The 21125-nt window shown below is 63.1% G+C and overlaps 1 protein-coding gene and 1 long non-coding RNA gene across 2 annotated transcripts in view; both read left to right on the top strand.

The window, feature by feature from the left end:
- Positions 1 to 3773: 3773 nt before the first annotated feature.
- LOC136570119 (uncharacterized) lies at positions 3774 to 5399 on the top strand. Its single transcript, XR_010785507.1, has 3 exons — positions 3774 to 3874; positions 4087 to 4284; positions 5240 to 5399. It is a non-coding gene; the product is annotated as an uncharacterized lncRNA (long non-coding RNA).
- A 166-nt stretch (positions 5400 to 5565) lies between these two features.
- HCFC1 (host cell factor C1) overlaps positions 5566 to 21125 on the top strand; it is a 28720-nt gene continuing 13160 nt past the window's right edge. The window contains exons 1-15 of the mRNA XM_066570232.1: positions 5566 to 5603; positions 7324 to 7550; positions 8427 to 8575; positions 9732 to 9892; positions 11157 to 11365; positions 12175 to 12259; positions 12700 to 12806; positions 13550 to 13729; positions 14431 to 14937; positions 15726 to 15886; positions 16404 to 16601; positions 17636 to 17866; positions 18621 to 18725; positions 19445 to 19667; positions 20163 to 20305. Coding sequence (XP_066426329.1) covers positions 5566 to 5603; positions 7324 to 7550; positions 8427 to 8575; positions 9732 to 9892; positions 11157 to 11365; positions 12175 to 12259; positions 12700 to 12806; positions 13550 to 13729; positions 14431 to 14937; positions 15726 to 15886; positions 16404 to 16601; positions 17636 to 17866; positions 18621 to 18725; positions 19445 to 19667; positions 20163 to 20305 — 2724 coding nt within the window. The remainder of the gene's footprint in view (positions 5604 to 7323; positions 7551 to 8426; positions 8576 to 9731; positions 9893 to 11156; positions 11366 to 12174; positions 12260 to 12699; positions 12807 to 13549; positions 13730 to 14430; positions 14938 to 15725; positions 15887 to 16403; positions 16602 to 17635; positions 17867 to 18620; positions 18726 to 19444; positions 19668 to 20162; positions 20306 to 21125) is intronic.

The raw sequence follows: 21125 nt of genomic DNA, 5'->3' as shown, positions 1-21125 counted from the left end.
TGTCAGGGGGCGGGGTCTGGTGTGGAGCCAATCAAGAGGAGCGGTGGGTTCAGCCGGGATCTGGGGCTGAGCCAATCAGGAGCTGAGCTGGGCAGGGGTGGGATCAAGTGTGGAGCCAATCAGGAGTGACTGAGGAGGAGGGGTCTGGTGTTGAGCCAATCAGGTGTGACTTTATTGGGGGTCAGATTTAGAGCCAATCAGCAGCTACCGGTCTGTGTGGGATCCGGTGTGTGGAACCAATCAGGAGGGGCGGGATCAGGAGGGGGCGGGGCCTGGCCTTCGGCCAATGGGGGCAGCTCTGTGGGAGCAGGATCTGGTGTGGAGCCAATCAGGAGGGGCGGGATCAGCCCTGGAGCCAATCAGAAGCAGCCTTGTGTTCAGCTGGGATCCAGTGTTTGGCCAATCAGGAGCCGCGATGCAGATGGGGGTGGGGAGGATTCCTGATCCCCCCAAACAGGGGTGTGGTCAAGTCAAGAGCCAATCAGGGACTGGGCAGAGTCGGCGCCGTCCAATCAGGGCTGAGATCCTGCAGGGGCGGGGCCGGATCCGGCCCTGGGAGTGACTCTGGGCGGGGGCGGGGCCCGGCCAGGATCCAATCAGGAGTGGTTTGGATTGGAGGGGCGGGTCTGGCCCCCACCCAATGGGGTTGCTCTGCTCTGGAGGGCAGGATCCAATCACGGCCAATCAAGGAAGGCCGTTGGCATGGTGGGAGCCAATCAGGAGCAAGGGTGTGATCCGGTCCAGAGCCAATCAGGAGTCAGAATGGGCGGAGCTGGGATCCACTCTGGAGCAAATCAGAATTGAGGGTGTGATCTGGTCTGGAGCCAATCGGGGGCAGGTGTGAGATCTGGTATGGAGCCAATCGTGATCGAGCTGGGCAGGGCTGGGATCTGGTCCCCAGCCAATCAGAATTGAGCGTGGGTGGAGCTGGGGGGTGGGGTCTGGTCTCGAGCCAATCAGAAACGAGGGCTGGGATCTGATCGGGAGCCAATCAGGAGTGAGCTGGGCAGGGCCGGGATCTGGTCCCGAGCCAATCAGGAGCGAGCATGGGGCGATCCATTTCACATTGCGGGGGGGGAGGGGTGGCATCCTGCCCCTCCCCCACCCCCCCCCCCCCAGCCCTATTTTGGGGTGGGGGAGGGGTCCCCATCCTGCACTTTACCCACTCGGGGGGGGGGAGGGGTTGAGGCCACGCCTCCTTTGTGCCCCCCCCATTCTTCCATCGCCCCCCCCCCGGGGGTCCCCACCCCCCCCCTCACGGCAATAACGGGGGGGGGGGAGGGGCGGCCAGAGAGAGCAAACCCCAAAAAAGGGGGAGGGGCTCATGTGGGGGAGGTGTCCCGGGGAAGGGGGGGGGGGCACAGCCACCACCGTTAAGGGGGGGGGGGGAATTTTGGGGGGGCCCCCCCCCTCCCCCCACCTATTTATTCTCTCGAGACGTTTTTGCCTTATAAAGTTCCGGAAAAGCCCCTCGGTGTCGGTTGTTTTTGGGGACCGGGGGGGGGTCCCCACGGCGCCGCCCTCCCCCCTCTACTCTACCCCCCCCGCCCCCATTTAAAGCCCCCCAAATTTCCCCCCCAATCCCCCCGGGTCTGTGTCTGTGCTGCTGCTGCTGCTGCTGCGCGTGATCCAGCGATTATAAATCTGTGTAACCCTCAGCCGCCTCCGCCGCTTCTTTGGCTCCGCGCACGGATATCCCCCCCCCAAAAAAATCACCTCCAGAATTCCCACAAAATACCCCCCAAAAAATCCCCCTCAAAATCTCCCCAAAAATCCCCCTCATCCCCCTCCAAATACCCCCAAAAAGTCCCCCTCAAAATCTCCCCAAAAATCCCCCTCAGATCTCCCCAAAAAATCTTCCTAAAAATTCCCCCCAGATCCCCTCAAAAAATCTCCCCCAAAATCCTTCTAAAATCCCCCTCAGATCTCCCCGAAAAATCTTCCTAAAATCCCCCCCCAGATCCTCCCAAAATCCTCCTAAAATCTTCACCAGATCCCCCACCCAAAGTCCTCCTAAAATCCCCCACAGATCCCGCTGGATCTGCCCTGGATCTCCCTCAAAATCCCCCCCGATTCCCCAAAATCCCCCCCCAGATCTCCCCCCAGATCCCCCCAAATTCCCCCAAAAATCACCCACCCCACAGAGGGGGATGGGGCTGGGTCACTCTTAGGGGGTCCCACATCCCTCAGTGAGTTTGGGGTCCCCAGGTTGTTTTTGGATCACCCCGAGTGGGTTTTGGATCCAGCCCAGTGGATTTAGGGTCTCCAGGTGCTGATTTTAGGGTCCTCATGTGGATTTTGGGCTTCCCAGGTGCTGATTTTAGGGTCTCCAGGGGGATTTTGGGGTCCCCAAGTGCTTTTTGGCCTTGCAGGTGTTGATTTTGGGCTCTCCCCCGGTAGCTTTGTGTCCACCCAGGTGTATTTGGAACCCGCCAGGTGAGCTTTAGGATCCCTGGGTGCTGATTTTGGGTTCCTACAGCTGGATTTTGGGGTCCTGGGTGGATTTTGACCCCTATATGTGCTGATTTTGGGACCCCCAAGGTGAATTTGGTACCTCCAGGTGGGTTTGGGTCAGCCCAGGTGAGTTTGGATCCATCCAGGTGGATTTGGGATCCCCCCCCCGATGACTTTTGTTGCTGATTTTGGGGTCCTTGGAGGGCGTTTGTGGGGTCAGGAGGGTGATCTGGGATCTCCCCGTAGATCACCTGGATGATGTCACTGGATTCCCTCCAATGACATAACGGAATTCCCTCCGATGACGTCACTGACCCCCCCCCATGAGACCTCACCTGCTCCCAGGTGTCCCCCCTGCCCTTTCCCCCCTCCCCCAGCCTTCAGGACTGTCCTGGACGCTGTGACGTCACACCAAGATAACATTCGCGCTTACGACGTCATCACCTCGGTGACGTCATCGCGTGCTGAGGGCGGGAAGATCGCTCAGGCCCCGCCCCTTTTCCCGCCTTTGCGCCCGGTTCCGCCACACTCAAAATGGCGCCGTTGTCGCGGTAACCGCGGGGGGGCGGAGCTTCTGCCACACAAAAAATGGAGGCGCCCGCCGGGGGCGGGGCCTGTCCGATGGAGGAGGCGGGACTGGGACGGACTGGGAGCTTCAACATTCCCCCCCAAAACGCCCTGGGTCCCCCGAGGTGGCCGGGGGCACCCCCAGACTCATTTCTGGCTCGGGGCGTTCAAGCAAACTCCCCCCAAAAAAGCCCAGAATGCCGAATCCTCTGCCCGGAACCTCGGGGGGGGGGGGGGATCCATGTTACACCTGGGCGTTTATTGTCACATCTGGTGGTTTATTGCCACACCTGGGCGTTTATTGTCACACCTGAGGCTTTATTGTCACACCTAGGGCTGTTTCACACATGAGCCTGAGGAGGGACACCCCAAAACTAGCGAAATCTTCCCCAAAACCTCCCCAAACCCTGAGACTGTCATCCTGAGCCCCTTGCTGAGGAACCTCCACACTCTTCCTCTCCTCCACGCCTCCTGGAGCATCTTGGGATCCCAAAGGGCAAAACAGGGGCGAAAAGCGCCAAATTCGGGTGTTTGAACAAAAATCCGTTACGGGAGAGGCGGGAAAAGCGCCTGCGCAAGAACGAGGTGGAGCCACGCATGCGCCATTACGACCCGTGCAGTCACGCACGCGCAGTGAGCGCCGCAGCCGTTAAGCGCCACCATCCGGGGACTGGCGGGCGCCATCTTTGTGGCGGGTGGAGGAGACGCGTCCAAAATGGCGGCTCCCAAGCGCCAGTAGCCGGCGCGGCGAGCGGGCCTTTCTCGGCTTTCAGCGCGGCGGCGGCGGCCCGGAGCGAGCGGCGGCGGCAGCGGAAAGCGGCGCCCGGGGTCAGCGGGCGGCGGGTGGCTGCAGGTGCGGAGTGGCGGCGGAGCGGCGCAGAGAGCGGCGCATCCGGGTCCCGCGGCCGCCGCCATCTTGGGCCGCCGCGGAGCTGCAAGCTCCCACCTGCGCCATCTTGGGGCGCCGCATTGGGGCTGTTCCGGAGGGGGGACGAGAGGAGAGGGTGGCGGGGCCTGAGCGAAGAGCGTGAAGAGCGCTCAAAGCTCCGCTCCCGTCCCGGTCAGGCGCCGCCATCTTGTGCGCGCGGCGAGGAGGAGGAAGAGGAGGAGGACGAGGAGGAAGATCCGGGCACCGGGCGGCGCCATCTTGGACCCCCCCCCTTCCCACAGCAGCGCGCCGCCATCTTGTGACCCCTCCCCCGCGCACCCGGGCACCGGCCGCTCCGCCGCCTTGGAGCCGCTGCGGTAGCGGAGCCGCACCCGGTAAGGGCGGAAAGAACCGAGAAGCGCCGGGAGGGAGGGTAGGGACCGCGGGGTCCCCGTGGGGGCCGACAGCAGGCTTTGGTTCCGCCGGATGGGCGGCGCCATATTGGGAGGGGATGTGCGGGGTGTCATGGCGGCGCCGTGCGCTGACATCCGGGTCCTTCTCCCCCACCGCCCCCGGGGCGCCATCCTGGGAGGGGCCGCCGCATCCGGGTCCCGCGCGCCGCCATCTTGAGAGTCCGGGGTGGGGGGGTGGGGGGCGATGGCAGCGCCGGGGATCCCCGGCCCGTTTGCGTCGCTCGGAACATCGGGGCCGCGAAGCCTCAGAGCGGCTCCGGCGTCCCGTTAAGCACGGGGGGCGGTGGGGAGACCGGGGGTGCCCCAGGACAGAGGAGGATGAGGGGGCGCGGTTTGCGGAGGGGGCGGTACACAAGGAGAGGAGGGGCGCCCAAGATGGCGGCGCCCATGGCGGGCTGAGCGCTCCGTACAGCGCTGCGCCGCCGGGAAACGGGCCGCGCCGCCGGCAACCAGACCGCGGGGCATTCGGTGTGTGTGAGGAGACGAGGCCGGGAATGCCAGGGAGCGATTACGGGGCGGTGGGAAGGCCGGGAGGGGGCGGCACCGGGAGATGGCGGGGCTCGGGGGGAGAAAAGGAGGGAAAACCGCGTAAAAGACGGGCTGGGGGGGCGGCTCCTTTAAGAGGCGGTTGGAGTGGGCGTGGCCACGCCCTTCCGTAACCACACCCCCTCCGTTGGCGCCATGGCCGCGCCCCTTCAGGCAGCTCCGTACAGTCCCCCCCGCGCCCCTCCACCGCTCGCCCCAGCCTCGCGGTTACCGGGCCCGGCTCGGAGGCCACCGAGATGGCGGTGAACCTCCTCCCGGTCCCCCTCCCAAAATGCCGCCGCCTTTTCCCTTCCCGCCTTCCCCACAATGTCGCCCCCCGTCCCCGGCCAAGATGGCGCCGCCCGGGTCCGGAGGGGGCGTGTCCGCGCTGGCCCCGCCCACTCCCGTCGCTTCCCGCCCACCCTCGGCGGCCGCCGGACACAGGCGCAAGATGGCGGCTCCCAGGGCGGCGTGAGGGGCCGCCGCCGCCGCGCTCCGCCTGCAGCCGCAGCCCCGCGCCGGGAGCCGCTGCAGCCGCGCGACCCTCGGAGCCGCCACCGGGAATCGGGGAGCGGCCGCGGGCCGGGAGAGGGAGGCGGCCGCGGGGCCGCGGTGAGCGGGGGGGGCGGCGGTGGGGGGGAGGAGGCGGCCGCCATTTTCCGCCCGGGCAGAGACAAGATGGCGGCGCGCAGGGGCCTGAGGGGGGGGGAGGGGGCGTGAGGGGAGGGGCAGGGCTGAGGGGGGGTTGGGCATTTTGGGGGGGGGGGCACGGCCTGAGGGGGAATTTCGGGGGCGGGGGAATTGAACTTGAAGGGGGGGGGGTCACAGCCTGAGGGGGGGATTTGAGGAGGGGGGAGTTGAACATGAGGGGGGAATTTGGGGAGGTGGGGGTTGCGCACAGTCTGAGGAGATAATTTGCGGGGGGGTTGACACTGGGGTGGGGGGCACGGCCTGAGGGGGAATTTGAGGGTGGGGGGAGATAAAACTTAAGGGAGATAAATTTTCTGGGGGGGGGGAAGGGGGAAATTGGGTGTGGGGGGGTGTTTATGGTGTTAAGAAGGGTAATTAAGAAAAGATATAATGAAGAAAGTAATTAACGGGGAGAAATAAATGCTCCGCTCCCCTCCCCCTCAAATGGACTCCTCCCCCATTGTCACACCCCCTGCCGTGGGGGGGGGGGGTAATTAACTCTTTCGTGGTAATTGCGGTGGGGGGGGGTAATTAAAGATTCTATGCGGGATTTGGGGGAGGGGGGACGTGTCAAGCCCCTGGGGTATTTTGGGGATGGGGCCAGAGTTTGGGGGGGGGCAGAAGGGGATTGATCCCCAGATTTGGGGACACCCCCCCCCCCCCTCCCCCAAGAGATCTAATGAGGGGGGGGTCCCTATGCCCAAGTGTTAATGGGGGGGTTTTGGGGGTGTCCCCCACATCCAGACCCCCCCAATCCTCCCAGAAGGGTCAATAGGGTGGGGATGCGAGGGGGTCTCAGGTGATTGGTTTGGTTTTTGGGGTGTCCCCCATATCCAACCTCCCCCCCCCAGAAAGGTCAGGTCACTGTAGGGGGACAGGCAGCGGGGGGGGGTCAGTTCATTTTAGGGATTTTCGGGTTGCCAGTTCATTTTGGTGGTTTTTCGGGTATCCCCCATGTGTCACCCCCCTGTGTCCCCCCAGGACAGGCAGTCGGGGTTCAGTTCATTTTAGCAAATTTTGGAGTACCAGTTAATTTTGATGATTTTTGGGGTATCCCCCGTGTCTGACGCCCCATGTCGCCCCCAGGACAGGCAGCGGGGGGGGGTCAGTTAATTTTGGTGACTTTTGGGGTACCCCCCATACCTGATCCCCCCCCATGTCCCTCCAGCACAAGCAGTGGGGGGGGGTCAGTTCATTTTAGGGATTTTTGGGTTGCCAGTTCATTTTGATGATTTTTGGGGTATCCCCCATACCTGACCCCCCCATGTCCCCCCAGCTCAGGCAGCGGGGGGGGTTCAGTGTCAGGGGGGGGGGGGGGGTCATTTCATTTTAGCGATTTTTGGAGTACCAGTTAATTCTGATGATTTTTGGGGTATCCCCCATGTCTCACCCCCCCGTGTCCCCCCAGCACAGGCAGTTGGGGGGGGGGGGGTCAGTTCATTTTAGCGATTTTTGGAGTACCAGTTAATTTTGATGATTTTTGGGGTATCCCCCATACCTGACCCCCCGTGCCCCCCCAGGACAGGCAGCGGGGGGGGGGGGGGGGGTTCATTTTAGCCATTTTTGGAGTACCAGTTTTTGATGATTTTGGTGACTTTTGGGGTACCCCCCATACCTGACCCCCCCGTGTCCCTCCAGCACAAGCAGTGGGGGGGGGTCAGTTCATTTTAGGGATTTTCAGGTTGCCAGTTAATTCTGATGATTTTTAGGGTATCCCCCATACCTGACCCCGCCATGTCCCCCCAGGACAGGCAGCGGGGGACGCATGGCAGGCCTGGGCGGGGGGGGGTCCCCGCCGCGGGCCCCCCCGGGTCCCCCCGCGCTGCAGCCGCGCTGGAAGCGGGTGGTGGGCTGGGCTGGGCCCGTGCCCCGGCCCCGGCACGGCCACAGAGCCGTGGCCATCAAGGAGCTCATCGTGGTCTTCGGGGGGGGCAACGAGGGCATCGTGGACGAGCTGCACGTCTACAACACAGGTGGGCACCTGGGGGGGCACCTGGGGGGCACCTGGGGACATGGGAGGGTCCCTACAGGGATGGGATTGGGGAGGAGCTGCACGTCTACAACACAGGTGGGCACCTGGGGGGGCACCTGAGGGGGTAGGAGGGTCCCTGCAGGGGTGGCATTGGGGAGGAGCTGCAGGTGTGCAACACAGGTGGGCACCTGGGGGGGGCACCTGGGGACATGGGAGGGTCCCTGCAGGGGTGGCATTGGGGAGGAGCTGCAGGTCGACAGCACAGGTGGGCACCTGGGGGGGTACAGGGGGTCCCTGCAGGGGTGGCATTGGGGAGGAGCTGCAGGTGTGCAACACAGGTGGGCACCTGGGGGGGCACCTGAGGGGTACAGGGTATCTCCATAATGGGGGCATGGGGGAGGAGCTGCATGTGCTGTACAACACAGGTGGGCAGCTGGGGGGGCACTTGGGGGTCCTATGGGGGCTACAGGGGGTGTGGGGGTCCCCAGAGGGATGGAATTGGGGAGGAGCTGCAGGTCGACAACACAGGTGGGGTTGGGGGACCACAGGGATGGGATTTGGGCTCGTTCCTGGTGTTCTCCCTGTGTTGCTGTCCCCATTTTGTCCCCAACAGCCACCCAACAGTGGTTCATTTTGGGTGGGGGGTCATTTTCAGTGTGTCACTGTCCCCTCTGTGTCCCCACAGCCACCGAGCAGTGTGGTTCATCCTGGGGGTTCAGGGGATCGTTCTCACTGTCCCCTCTGTGTCCCTGTCCTCATTTTGTCCCCGTTTTGTCCCCACAGCCACCAACCAGTGGCTCATCCTGTGGGTTCAGGGGATCATTCTCACTGTCCCCCGTGTCCCTGTCCCCGTTTTGTCCCCTCTGTGTCCCCACAGCCACCAACCAGTGGTTCATCCCGGCCGTGCGGGGGGACATCCCCCCGGGCTGTGCCGCCTACGGCTTCGTGTGTGATGGCACGCGGCTGCTGGTGTTCGGGGGCATGGTGGAGTACGGCAAGTACAGCAACGACCTCTACGAGCTGCAGGTACCCAGCACCTGGGGAACCCCCCCTGAGCATGTGGGGGACACCTGGGGAACCCCCTGAGCACCTGGGGAACCCCCCCTGAGCATGTGGGGGACACCTGGGGAACCCCCCCTGAGCACCTGGGGAACCCCCCCTGTGTACCTGGGGAACCCCCCTGAGCATGTGGGGGACACCTGGGGAACCCCCCCTGAGCACCTGGGGAACCCCCCCTGTGTACCTGGGGAACCCCCCTGAGCATGTGGGGGACACCTGGGGAACCCCCCCTGAGCACCTGGGGAACCCCCCCTGAGCACCTGGGGGACACCTGGGGAACCCCCTGAGCACTTGGGAACCCCCCCTGAGCGTGTGTGGGACACCTGGGGAGCACCTGGGGAACCCCCAGTGAGCACCTGGGGAACCTCTGAGCATGTGGGGAGAACCTGGGGACTCCCCCTGAGCCACTTGGGAGCCCCCCCTGAGCACCTGGGGAGCACCTGGGGAACCCCCCCTGAGCACCTGGGGGGAACCCCCTCTGAGCACCTGGGGGACACCTGGGGAACCCCTCTGAGCACTTGGGAACCCCCCCTGAGCATGTGTGGGACACCTGGGGAGCACCTGGGGAGCCCCCTCAGCACCTGGGCAACCCCCTCATACCACCTGGGGAAGCCCCCTGAGCATGTGGGGGACACCTGGGGAACCCCCTGAGCCACTTGGGAACCCCCCCCGAATACCTGGGGAACTCCTGGGGAACCCCCTGAGTACCTGGGGAGCACCTGGGGAACTTCTGAGCATGTGGGGAGAACCTGGGGACTCCCCCTGAGCACCTGGGGAACCCCCCTGAGCATGTGGGGACCACCTGGGAACCCCCAAGTACCTGGGGAGCCACCTGGGGACCCCCCCCCTGAGCACCTGGGGAACCCTCCTAAACCATGGGTGACCCCCTGAAAACCCCCCAAACACCTGGGGACCCCCTGGGAACCCCCCAAACACCTGGGGACCCCCTGGGAACCCCCCCAAACCATGGGTGACCCCTCAGAACCCCCCCCCCCCCCCCCAAACACCTTGGACCCTCCCCAGAACCCCTGAACCCCCCCCATTTTTGGGGTTCCCCATCCCCCTGGGTGCCCCCCAATTGCAGACCCCTCCCCAAATCCCACATCTCCCCCTCCCATTCCAGGCCTCCAGGTGGGAGTGGAAGCGGCTGAAGGCGAAGACCCCCAAAAATGGGCCCCCCCCTTGCCCCCGGCTGGGCCACAGCTTCTCCCTGGTGGGCAACAAGTGTTACCTGTTTGGGGGGCTGGCCAACGACAGCGAGGACCCCAAAAACAACATCCCACGGTACGGGGCACCCCAAAGCCCCAGGGCACCCCAAAACCCCGGGGGCACCGCAAAAAATCCCAAAGGGAATCTGTAGAGGGAGGGGGCACTTGGGGGGGGGGTGTGGGGGTGAGGCTGAAACATTGGGGTCATTTTTAGGGGGCACCCCAAAATCTCGGGGTAACCCAAAACCTCGGGGGAACCCCAAAAACCCTGGGGATAATTGGAGGGGAGGGGGGCTTGGGCTGGGTGTGGGGGCACACAGGGATTTTTGGGGGGTGTGGGGGTGAGTCTGGAGCATTGGGATCATTTTTAGGGGGGCACAGGAGCCCATACAGGTGATCCCAAACCCCTGGGAGTTACAGGGAGTTACCCCAAAACCCCGAAAATTGGGTTGGGATGGGAGGGGATTGGGGCCATTCCCCATCTTTGGGGGACACAGGAGCGACCCCAAAACTTTGGGGTCATCTTTGGGGGGGGGTGGGGGACTCAGGGATCCTGGGTTGAATTTTAGGGGATTTAAGGACTCCTTTAGGGGCGTCATGAATTCCTAAAAACACTTTTAGGGTTTTTCTTTGGGGTCTCCTGGTTTTTGGAACCACCTGCCCATGTGGGCACATGGGATCACCTTGGCTGCATTTTATGGGATTTAAGGAACCTTTTAGGGCAATCCCATAGCCCTGACCCCCTTTTTTAGGCCAGTCCCACATATCCAAACATCCTTTTAGGGTTTTTTTGGGCTGTCCAGACCTTCTTAATCCCTTTTCTAGATATCTGAACACCTGCACAGGTGGGCACAGGTGGCTTTGGGGCCATCCTGGCTGCATTTTATGGCATTTAAGGGACCTTTTAGGGGTGTCCCATATTCCCAGCTCCCCTTTTAGGGCAGTCCCACATATCCAAACACCCTTTTAGGATTTTTTTTGGGATCTCCTGACCTTCTCAACCCCCTCCCCACACACCTGAACGCACCTGCCCAGGTGACATTGGGACCACCCTGGGCACGTTTTATGGGATTTAAGGGACCTTATGGTGCCATCCCATATCCCCAGCACTCTTTTAGGACAGTCCCACATATCCAAACACCTTTTTAGGATTTTTTTGGGGTCTCCTGATCTTCTCAGTCCTCTCTCTCCATACCTGAACCACCTGCACAGGTGTCTTTGGGACCATCCTGGCTGCATTTTATGGCGTTTAAGGGCCCTTTTAGGCCAATCCCACATATCCAAGCCCCCTTTTAAGGACTTTTTATAGGATCTCCTGACCCCATACCCCTTTTCCCCAGGTACCTGAACGACCTGTACGTGCTGGAGCTGCGCCCAGGCTCGGGGGTGCTGGCCTGGGACATCCCCATCACTTATGGGGTGCTGCCCCCTCCCCGGGAATCCCACACGGCCGTGGTGTACACGGAGCGCGACGGGCGGCGCTCGCGCCTCGTCATCTACGGGGGCATGAGCGGCTGCAGGCTGGGGGACCTGTGGACGTTGGATATTGGTATGGGGGTTTGATGGGGTTTTTGTGGGGTTTTGGAGGGGTTTGGAGGAGATTTGGGGGGTTTTGGGGTCAGGGGAATGGGGGTCACTGGAGTATGTTGGTGTCTATGGGGGCATGAGCGGCTGCAGGCTGGGGGATTTATGGACATTGGATATTGGTATGGGGGTTTGATGGGGTTTTTGGGGGGTTTTATGGGGTTTTATGGGGTTTTTGTGGGGTTTGGAGGGGTTTTGGGGTCAGGGGAATGGGGGTCACTGGAGTATGTTGGTGTCTATGGGGGCATGAGCGGCTGTAGGCTGGGGGATTTATGGACGTTGGATATTGGTATGGGGGATTTGGGGGTTTTTGTGGGGTTTTATGGGGTTTTTGTGGGATTTGGAGGGGTTTTGGGGGGGTTTTGTGGGGGTTTGGGGTCAGGGGAATGGGGGTTACTGGAAGATGTTGGTGTCTATGGGGGCACGAGCGGCTGCAGGCTGGGGGACCTGTGGACATTGGATATTGGTATGGGGGTTTGATGGGGTTTTTGTGGGGTTTTATGGGGATTTTGTGGGGTTTGGAGGGGTTTTGGGATCAGGGAAGTGAAAGTTAGTGAGAGACATTGGGATGTGTTGGTGTCTATGGGGGCAGAAGTGGCTGTTTCCTTACATTTTCAGCGATTTTGGGGCCGTTTCTTATCATTTTGGAGTTGTCCTCTCACATTTTGGGGCCGTTTCCTCACATTTCGAGTTAATCTCTTCACGTGCTGAGTAATTTTGGGGTCATTTCCTCACGTTTTGGAGCCATTTCCTCACGTTTTGGGCGTTTTCCAGAGACGCTGACCTGGAACAAGCCGAGCCTGAGCGGGGTCGCTCCCCTGCCCCGCAGCCTCCACTCAGCCACCACCATTGGCAACAAGTGAGTCTGGGGGCGACCCCCCCACCCCAAAAAACCCCCCCCAAACCCCCCCCCCCTTTATCCTGAGGGGGTCCCTTTGTGTCCCTGTCCCCTCCCTGGAAGGCCTTGAGGTCCTTAAGGGGAGGATGTTTTGATTTAATTTAATTTTTTTTAAATTAATATGAGTGATCTCATGACCCCCCCCCCCCCCCCCCCCAAACATAAAAATTTGGGGGTCTCTGGGTGTCCCCCTGACCTTTGACCTCCCCCACCCAGGAGGGACATTTTGGGGGGTGGGTGCCTCTATGACCCCACCCCAGGATGGGCATTTTTGGGGTCTGGGTGTTTCTGTGATTTTTGTGACCCTTGTGGACCCCCCAGGGCTGTGCAGATTTTTGGGGTGGGGGTCTCTGAGTGTCCCCCCGACCCCCCTGACCCCCCTGATCTCTTACCCCCCCCAGGATGTACGTTTTTGGGGGGTGGGTGCCCCTGGTGATGGATGACGTGAAGGTGGCGACGCACGAGAAGGAGTGGAAATGCACCAACACCCTGGCCTGCCTGAACCTGGGTGAGGAGGGGGCTTGGGACCCCCAAAACTCACCCCAAATCCACCCTAGAAACCCCTCAAACCCACCTTGAAACACCCCAAACCTCACTCTGGGTGAGGAGAGGGCTTAAGACCCCCAGAACTGACCTTAAAGCCACCCTAAACCCCCCCTGAATCCTTCCCCAAATCCCCCCAAACTCCTCCCTGACCCCCCAAACCCCCCCAGGCTCCATGGCCTGGGAGCCCCTGGTGCTGGAGACCCTGGAGGAACCCCCAGACCCCTCCCCAAATTTCCCCAAATCCCTCCCTGACCCCCCAGACCCCTCTGTGACCCCCCCAAATACTTCTGTGCCCCCCCAGACTTGATGACCTGGGAGCCCCTGGTGCTGGAGACCCTGGAGGAACCCCCAGACCCCTCCCCAAACCCCACTCTGAGCCCCCCAAATTCCCCCAAACCCCTGTGTGACCCCCCCCAAACTCCAGTGTGACCCCCCAAAACCCCTGTGTGACCCCCCCAAACTCCAGTGTGACCCCCCAAAACCCCTGTGTGACCCCCCCAAAACCCCTCTGTGACCCCCCCAAACCCCTGTGTGACCCCACCCAAAACCCAAGTGTGATCCCCCAAAACCCCTCTGTGACCCCCCCAAAACCCAAGTGTGACCCCCCCAAAACCCCTGTGTGACCCCCCAAAACCCCTGTGTGACCCCCCAAAACCCCTGTGTGACCCCCCCAAAACCCCAGTGTGACCCCCTGTGCCCCCCCAGACTCGATGGCCTGGGAGCCCCTGGTGCTGGAGACCCTGGAGGACAACGTGCCGCGGGCTCGCGCCGGGCACTGCGCCGTGGCCATCGCCACCCGCCTGTACATCTGGAGCGGCCGCGACGGCTACCGCAAGGCCTGGAACAACCAGGTGTGCTGCAAGGACCTGTGGTACCTGGAGACAGGTGAGTCTGGGGGGGCTGCAAGGACCTGGGGGGCTGGAACAACCAGGGGGGCTGCAAGGACCTGTGGTACCTGGAGACAGGTGAGTCTGGGGGGGCTGCAAGGACCTGGGGGGCTGCAAGGACCTGTGGTACCTGGAGACAGGTGAGTCTGGGGGGGTTCAGTGAGTCTGGGGGGGGGCTACAAGGACCTGGGGGGGCTGCAAGGACCTGGGGGGGCTGCAAGGACCTGTGGTACCTGGAGACAGGTGAGTAATCCAGGTGTAACCCAGGTGTGCCAGGTGTTACACAGGTAAAATGCAGGTGTATCCAGATGTGCTGTGAGTACACCTGGTGTGATATGAGTGGTCCAGGTGTACCACAGGTGTAGGAGATACTACATAGGTATAACCCAGATGTTACTCTACCTGTATCCAGGTGTGATATGAGTGGTACAGGTGTACCTCAGGCATACCCACCTGTACCCCAGGTGTACCCAGGTGTGATATAAGTGGTATAGGTGTACCCCAGGTGTACCCAGGTGTACCCACCTGTACCCAGGTGTACCCCATGTCTACCCAGGTGTGATATAAGTGGTACAGGTGTACCCAGGTGTACCCCAGGTGTACCCCAGGTGTACCAAGGTGTGATATAAGTGGTACAAGTGTACCCAGGTGTACCCCAGGTGTACCCCAGGTGTACCCAGGTGTCCCCTGTCCCCGCAGAGCGCCCGCCCGCGCCGGGCCGCGTGCAGCTGGTGCGCGCCAACACCACGTCGCTGGAGGTGAGCTGGGGCGCGGTGCCCACGGCCGACTCGTACCTGCTGCAGCTGCAGAAGTACGAGCTGCCCGCCGCCCCCGCGCCGCCGCCCGTGCCCTCGGTGCCCGCCAACCCCCCCAAGAGCCCCGCGCCCGCCGCGCCCGCGCCGCCGCCCGCGCCCCCCGCCCTGCCCCAGCTGGGGGGCGTGGGGCTCACCCTGCTGCCCCCGCCCGCCGCGCCCCCCAACCCGCCCGGCGTCACCGCCGCCGCCGTGGGGACGGCGGGGACGGCGGCGGGGACAGGTGGCGGCGGTGGCACCGCCGGGGGGGTGGCGGCGGTGGCGGCGGCGGCCGGGGGGACAGCGGGGGCGGTGGCCGCGCCCCCCGGGGCCACCCTGCAGGTGCTGCCCGCGGCCGGGGGGGCAACGGCGGCGGCGGCGGCGAGCGGAGCGGCCACGGCGGGGAGGGCACCCGGTGAGTGACACCGAGGGTGTGGGGACACCGGGGGGACACGGGGGGAGGGAGGGATGGGGACACTGGGGGGACATGGGGACATTGGGGGGACATTGGGGTGGGAGGAATGGGGACACTGGGGGGAGATGGGGACATTGGGGGGACACGGGGGGAGGGAGGGATGGGGACATTGGGGGGACATTGGGGGATGTTGGGGATATTGGTGGGGGAGATGGGGACATTGGGGACATGGTGGGGGGAGATGGGGACATTGTGGGGGGAATGGGGACGTTGTGAGGTGGGGAATGGAGATAGTGGCAGGGCGTTGGGGACAGTGTGAGGTGGAGATGGGGGACACAGGGATATTGTGGGGGGAATGGGGACATTGTGGGGGGAATGGGGACATTGTGGGGGACATGGGGAGGAGATGGGGACATGGGGGGAATGGGGACATTGTGGGGGGAATGGAGACATTGGGGACACGGGAGGAGAGATGGGGACACTGAGGGGGTATTGGGAACATGGGGGAGGCAGAGACGGGGATGTTGAGGGGGGAAATGGGGACATTGCAGGGGACATTGGGGACATTTGGATGGGAAATGGGAACATGGAGGGGGCCATTGGGGAGGATGTGGTGGGGCAGAGATGGGGACACGGGGGGGGGGGGGACATTGGAGGGGGAAACGGGGACATTGGGGATGTGGAGGGGACACTGAGAGGGACAGGAGGGTGCTGAGGGTGACAGGGGACACGGGGGACGTCCCTGGGTGTCCCTGTCCCCCACCCTGACCCCCCATGTCCCCTGCCAGGTGTCCCAGCAGTGCTGAAGGTGACCGGTCCCCCTGCGGCCACCGCGGGGCCGCCGTTGGTCACCGTGCGCTCGGCCGGGCCCGGCAAGGCCCCGGTGACGGTGACATCGCTGCCCGCCGGCGTCAGGATGGTGGTGCCCACCCAGAGCCCCCAGGGCACGGTGAGAGCACCTGGGGGACACCTGGGGGGACAGGTGGGGGACACGGGGAGGGGTCCCGGGGGTGGCTGGGGACAGAGGGAGGGAGCCCAGAGGGTCCTGGGGGGGTACCTGGGGACACAGGTGTGACACAGGACGTACCTGGGGACACAGGTGTGACACAAGTGGTACCTGGGTGTGACCTTGCTGTCCCAGCTGTGCCCCAGGTGTGCCCCAGTTGTTATCAGGTGCGTCCCCAGGTGTGCTCAGGTGTGTCCCCAAGTGTCCCCGGGTGTGCCTCTAGCTGTGCCCATGTGTGCTCAGCTGTCCCCAGCTGTGCTCAGGTGTGTCCCCCTAGCTGTCCCCAGGTGTGCCAGGTGTCCCCCCAGTTGTCCCCAGCAGTCCCCAGAGCTGTGCTCAGGTGTCCCCAGGTGTCCCCAGGTGTGCTCAGGTGTCCCCAGGTGTGTCCCCAGGTGTGCTCAGCTGTCCCCAGGTGTGCTCAGGTGTCCCCAGGTGTGCTCAGGTGTCCCCATCCCCGCAGGTGATCGGCAGCAGTCCCCAGATGAGCGGCATGGCCGCTCTGGCCGCAGCAGCCGCGGCCACCCAGAAAATCCCCCCGGCCTCGGCGCCCACCGTGCTCAGCGTCCCCGCCGGGGCCACCATCGTCAAGACGGTGGCCGTGACCCCCGGGGCCACCACCCTGCCCGCCACCGTCAAGGTGGCCTCGTCACCTGTCATGGTAGGGGACGCTGCGGGGACTTGGGTGGCGCTGGGGGGTGGCGTTGTCACCTTGGTGTCACCGGGGTTTGGGTGGCACTGGGAGGGCTTGGCGTGGTGGTGGCATTGTCACCTTGGTGTCACCAGGGCTTGGGTGGCACTGGGGGGTGCTTGGTGTGGTGGCATCTTTGTCACCAGTGTCACCAGAAAGCTCTCTGGTGTCTGGGGTGGCGCCAGGGTGACACTGGTGGCCCCGAGGTGACATTGGAGGGCTAAGGATGTCATCGGTGGGCCATCGGATGTCATTGGAGGGCCACGATGTCATCGGTGTCGTTGTCCCCATGATGTCACTGGGGCCTGGGGTGGGCTCAGGATCACCGTGTGGTGTCACCAGCAGCCTCGTGGGTGTCCCCACAATGTCCCCACGATATTCCCCACTATGTCCCCATGCTGTCCCCTCAATCTCCCCACCATGTCCCCACCATGTCCCCTCAATGTCCCCCCGCTGTCCCCTCAGTCTCCCAGCCATGTTCCCACCATCTCCTCTCAACCTCCCTCAAATGTCACACATCATGTCCCCAATGCTGTCCCCTCAATGTCCCCACGCTGTCCCCACGCTGTCCCCTCAATATCCGATGATGTCCCCATCGTGTCCCCAACGCCATCCCCTCAATGTCCCCACCATGTCCCCAACACTGTCCCCTCAATGTCCCCACCATGTCCCCAACGCTGTCTCCTCAATGTCCCACCATGTCCCCAACGCTGTCTCCTCAATGTCCCACCATGTCCCCACCATGTCCCCTCAATATCCGATGATGTCCCCATCGTGTCCCCAACGCTGTCCCCTCAATGTGTGACAATGTCCCCACCGTGTCCCCACGCTGTCCCCTCAATCTCCCCATGCTGTCTCCACGCTGTCCCCTCAATGTCCCACCATGTCCCCATGCTGTCCCCTCAATCTCCCCATGCTGTCCCTGCACTGTCCCCTCAATGTGTGACAATGTCCCCACCGTGTCCCCACGCTGTGCCCTCAATGTCCCCGCGCGTCCCCCCCAGGTGAGCAACCCTGCCACGCGCATGCTGAAGACGGCGGCCGCCCAGGTGGGCACGGCGGGGGCGTCACCCGCGGCCACCAACGCGGCCACCAGGCCCATCATCACCGTGCACAAGTCGGGGACGGTGACGGTGGCCCAGCAGGCCCAGGTGGTCACCACCGTGGTCGGAGGGGTCACCAAGACCATCACGCTGGTCAAGAGCCCCATCTCCGTGCCGGGGGGCAGCGCCCTGGTGAGGGGGGACACGGGTTTGGGGACATCCGGGGGGTGGGACACGGGTTTGGGGACATTGAGAATGTGGGGACACTGGGAATGTGGGGACACGGAACTGGGGACATTGGGAATGTGGGGACATTGGGAATGTGGGGACACTGGGAATGTGGGGACACGGAACTGGGGACATTGGGAATGTGGGGATACGGATTTGGGGATATTGGGGGGTGACATTGGTGGGGGACATGGATTTGGGGACATTGTGGGGCGACGCATTGAGGATGGGGGGACATGGGGGAGGGACATGGGGGGATGGTGGAGGGGTGGGGACCTGGATTTGGGGGGTCTTGGGGATGGGGGGGATGCAGCTTTAGGGGGGTCCTGGGGAGTTTGGGGTCAGGGATACCTGGATTTGGGGATGGGGGACGTTGGGGGTGTGAGGATGCAGATTTTGGGGATCTTGGGGGGCTCTGGGGCCAGGGACACCCGAATTTGGAGTATCTGGGGTCATGGAGACTCAAATTTGGGGGTCCTGGGTGAGTTGGAGCTGTGGGAACCATGAGAACCAAGATTTGGGGGGTCCTGGGGTGGGGGGCACACCCCCAAACTCCCTCTCCTTTTTTTGGGTTCTTTAACGCCGAACCCCCCAAATTTTGGGGGTCCCAGGGGCTTTAAAACCCCTCAAAGATCAGGGTTTGGGGTTTGTTTTTTGGGTGTGGTTTTTGGGGGTGTCCTGGGGGGGGTCTCTGACCTTCCCTGGGGTTCCCCCCCAGATCTCCAACCTGGGCAAGGTGATGTCGGTGGTGCAGACAAAACCCGTGCAGAGCTCGGCTGTCACCGGGCAGGCCTCGAGCGGCCCCGTCACCCAGATCATCCAGGTGACACCCCAAAACCAGCCCAAAATCACCCCAAAACCACCCCAAAACCACCCCAAACCCACCCCAAAACTGCCCCCAAAGCCCTGAGACCCCTCCCCAGATCACTGAGAGTCACCTGAGACCCCTCCCAAAACCCCCCTTGGCTGTCACCGGGCAGGCCTGGAGTGGCCCTGTCACACAGGTCATACAGGTGACACCCCAAAACCACCCCAAAACTACCCCAAAATCACCCCAAAATTCCCCAAAAATCACTCTAAAATCACCCCAAAAATCCCCCAAATCACTGAGACCCTTCAAACTCCTGAGTCCCTTCCCCAAAATTCCCTGACCACTCCCCCCCACTGACCAGTGACCACTGGCCCCGAGTGACCACTCCCCTGAGTGACCACTCCCTGAGTGACCACTCCTGAGTGACCACTCTCCGAGTGACCACTCCCCTGAGTGACCACTCCCCTGAGTGACCACCCTCCTAACTGACCCCCTCCAAGTGACCACTCCCCTGAGTGACCACCCCCCTGACTGAGTCCTCCCCTGAGTGACCCCTCCTCTCACTGACCACTCCCCGAGTGACCACTCCCCTTAATGACCACTCCCCAAGTGACCACTCCCCTGAGTGACCCCTCCTCTCACTGACCACTCCCCTTAATGACCACTCCACAAATGCCCACTCCCCCGAGTGACCACTCCCCCGAGTGACCACCCCGCACCCCTCCCCCCAGACCAAGGGCCCCCTGCCCGCGGGGACCATCCTGAAGCTGGTGACGTCGGGGGAGGGGAAGCCCACCACCATCCTGACCAGCACGCAGGCGGGGGCGGGGGCGGCCAAGCCCCCCACCATCCTGGGCATCAGCAGCGTCAGCCCCAGCACCACCAAGCCCGGCACCACCACCATCATCAAAACCATCCCCATGTCGGCCATCATCACCCAGTCGGGGGCTACCGGTGAGTGAGACCCCTCCCCAAATTAACTGAACCCATCCTGAGACCCCCAAACCATCCCTGACCTCCCTGAGATCCCCAAACCATCCCTGAGACCCCCAAACCCCTCTGAGACCCCACCAAAACCATCCCCATGTCGGCCATCATCACCCACTTGGGGGCTACTGGTGAGTGAGACCCCTCCCCAAATTAACTGAACCCATCCTGAGACCCCCAAACCATTCCTGAGACCCCCAAACCCCTCTGAGACCCCCAAACCCTCCCTGAGACCCCCAAACCCCTCTGAGACCCCACCCCTGGCACCACCACCATCATCAAAACCATCCCCATGTCGGCCATCATCACCCAGTCCCCCCCATGTCCTTGTCACCCTCATGTCACCCCCGTGTCCCCTCTGTGACCCCCCCATGTCCTCCCCATGTCCCCCCTGTGTCCCTGGCACCCTGCTGACCCCTCCATGTCCCCCTGTGACCCCCCCGTGTCCTCCGGTGTCCCCAGGTGTCACCAGCAGCCCTGGGATCAAGTCCCCCATCACCATCATCACCACCAAGGTGATGACCTCGGGCACCGGGACCCCCGCCAAGATCATCACGGCTGTCCCCAAGCTGGGCGGGGGGCACGGCCAGCAGGGCGTGACACAGGTGAGGACACACCCGGGGACACCTGAACGGGCACCTGGGGACACCCGGGGACACCTGAACGGGCACCTGGGGACACCTGAACGGGCACCTGGGGGCGCCTGGGGACACCTGAACCACCCTGGGGGCACCTGAATGGGCACCTGGGGACACCTGAATGGGCACCTGGGGGCACCCGGGGACACCTGAGCCACCCTGGGGACACCTGAATGGGCACCTGGGGACACCTGGGGACACCTGAACGGGCACCTGGGGACACCCGGGGACACCTGAACGGGGACCTGGGGACACCTGAATGGGCACCCAGGGACACATGAGCCCCCCTAGGGGACACCTGAACCACCCTGGGGACATCTGGGGACACCTGAACACCCTTGGGAGGCACCTGGGGATGCCCCTGGGGACACCTGAACACCCTTGGGGGACACCTGGACCTCCCCCTGGGGACACCTGAACCTCCCCCTGGGGACATTTGAGATTGGGGGACTTCAAGGACAATGGAGGGGACAGGAGGTGACAGGGGAGGGGTGACATGTGGAGGGGTTGGGGACACGGAGGTGGGGTCAGACGAGGGTTTGGGGACATTGGGGACACTGGGGTGGGGTCAGCTGAGGGGTTGGGGACACCGAGGTGGGGTCACCTCAGGGTTTGGGGACATTGATGACAGTGACAAGGGGGGTTTGGGGACATTGGGGACACCGAGGTGGGGTCACCTCAGGGTTTGGGGACATTGATGACAGTGACAAGGGGGGTTTGGGGACATTGGGGACACCGAGGTGGGGTCACCTGAGGGTTTGGGGACATTGATGACAGTGGCAAGGGG

This window comes from Molothrus aeneus, unplaced genomic scaffold (genome assembly GCF_037042795.1).
Source record: "Molothrus aeneus isolate 106 unplaced genomic scaffold, BPBGC_Maene_1.0 scaffold_30, whole genome shotgun sequence".
Classification (NCBI taxonomy): Eukaryota; Metazoa; Chordata; class Aves; order Passeriformes; family Icteridae; genus Molothrus; species Molothrus aeneus.
Note: the sequence above shows the minus strand (reverse complement) of the source record. Positions and strands in the feature narration are given on the sequence as shown.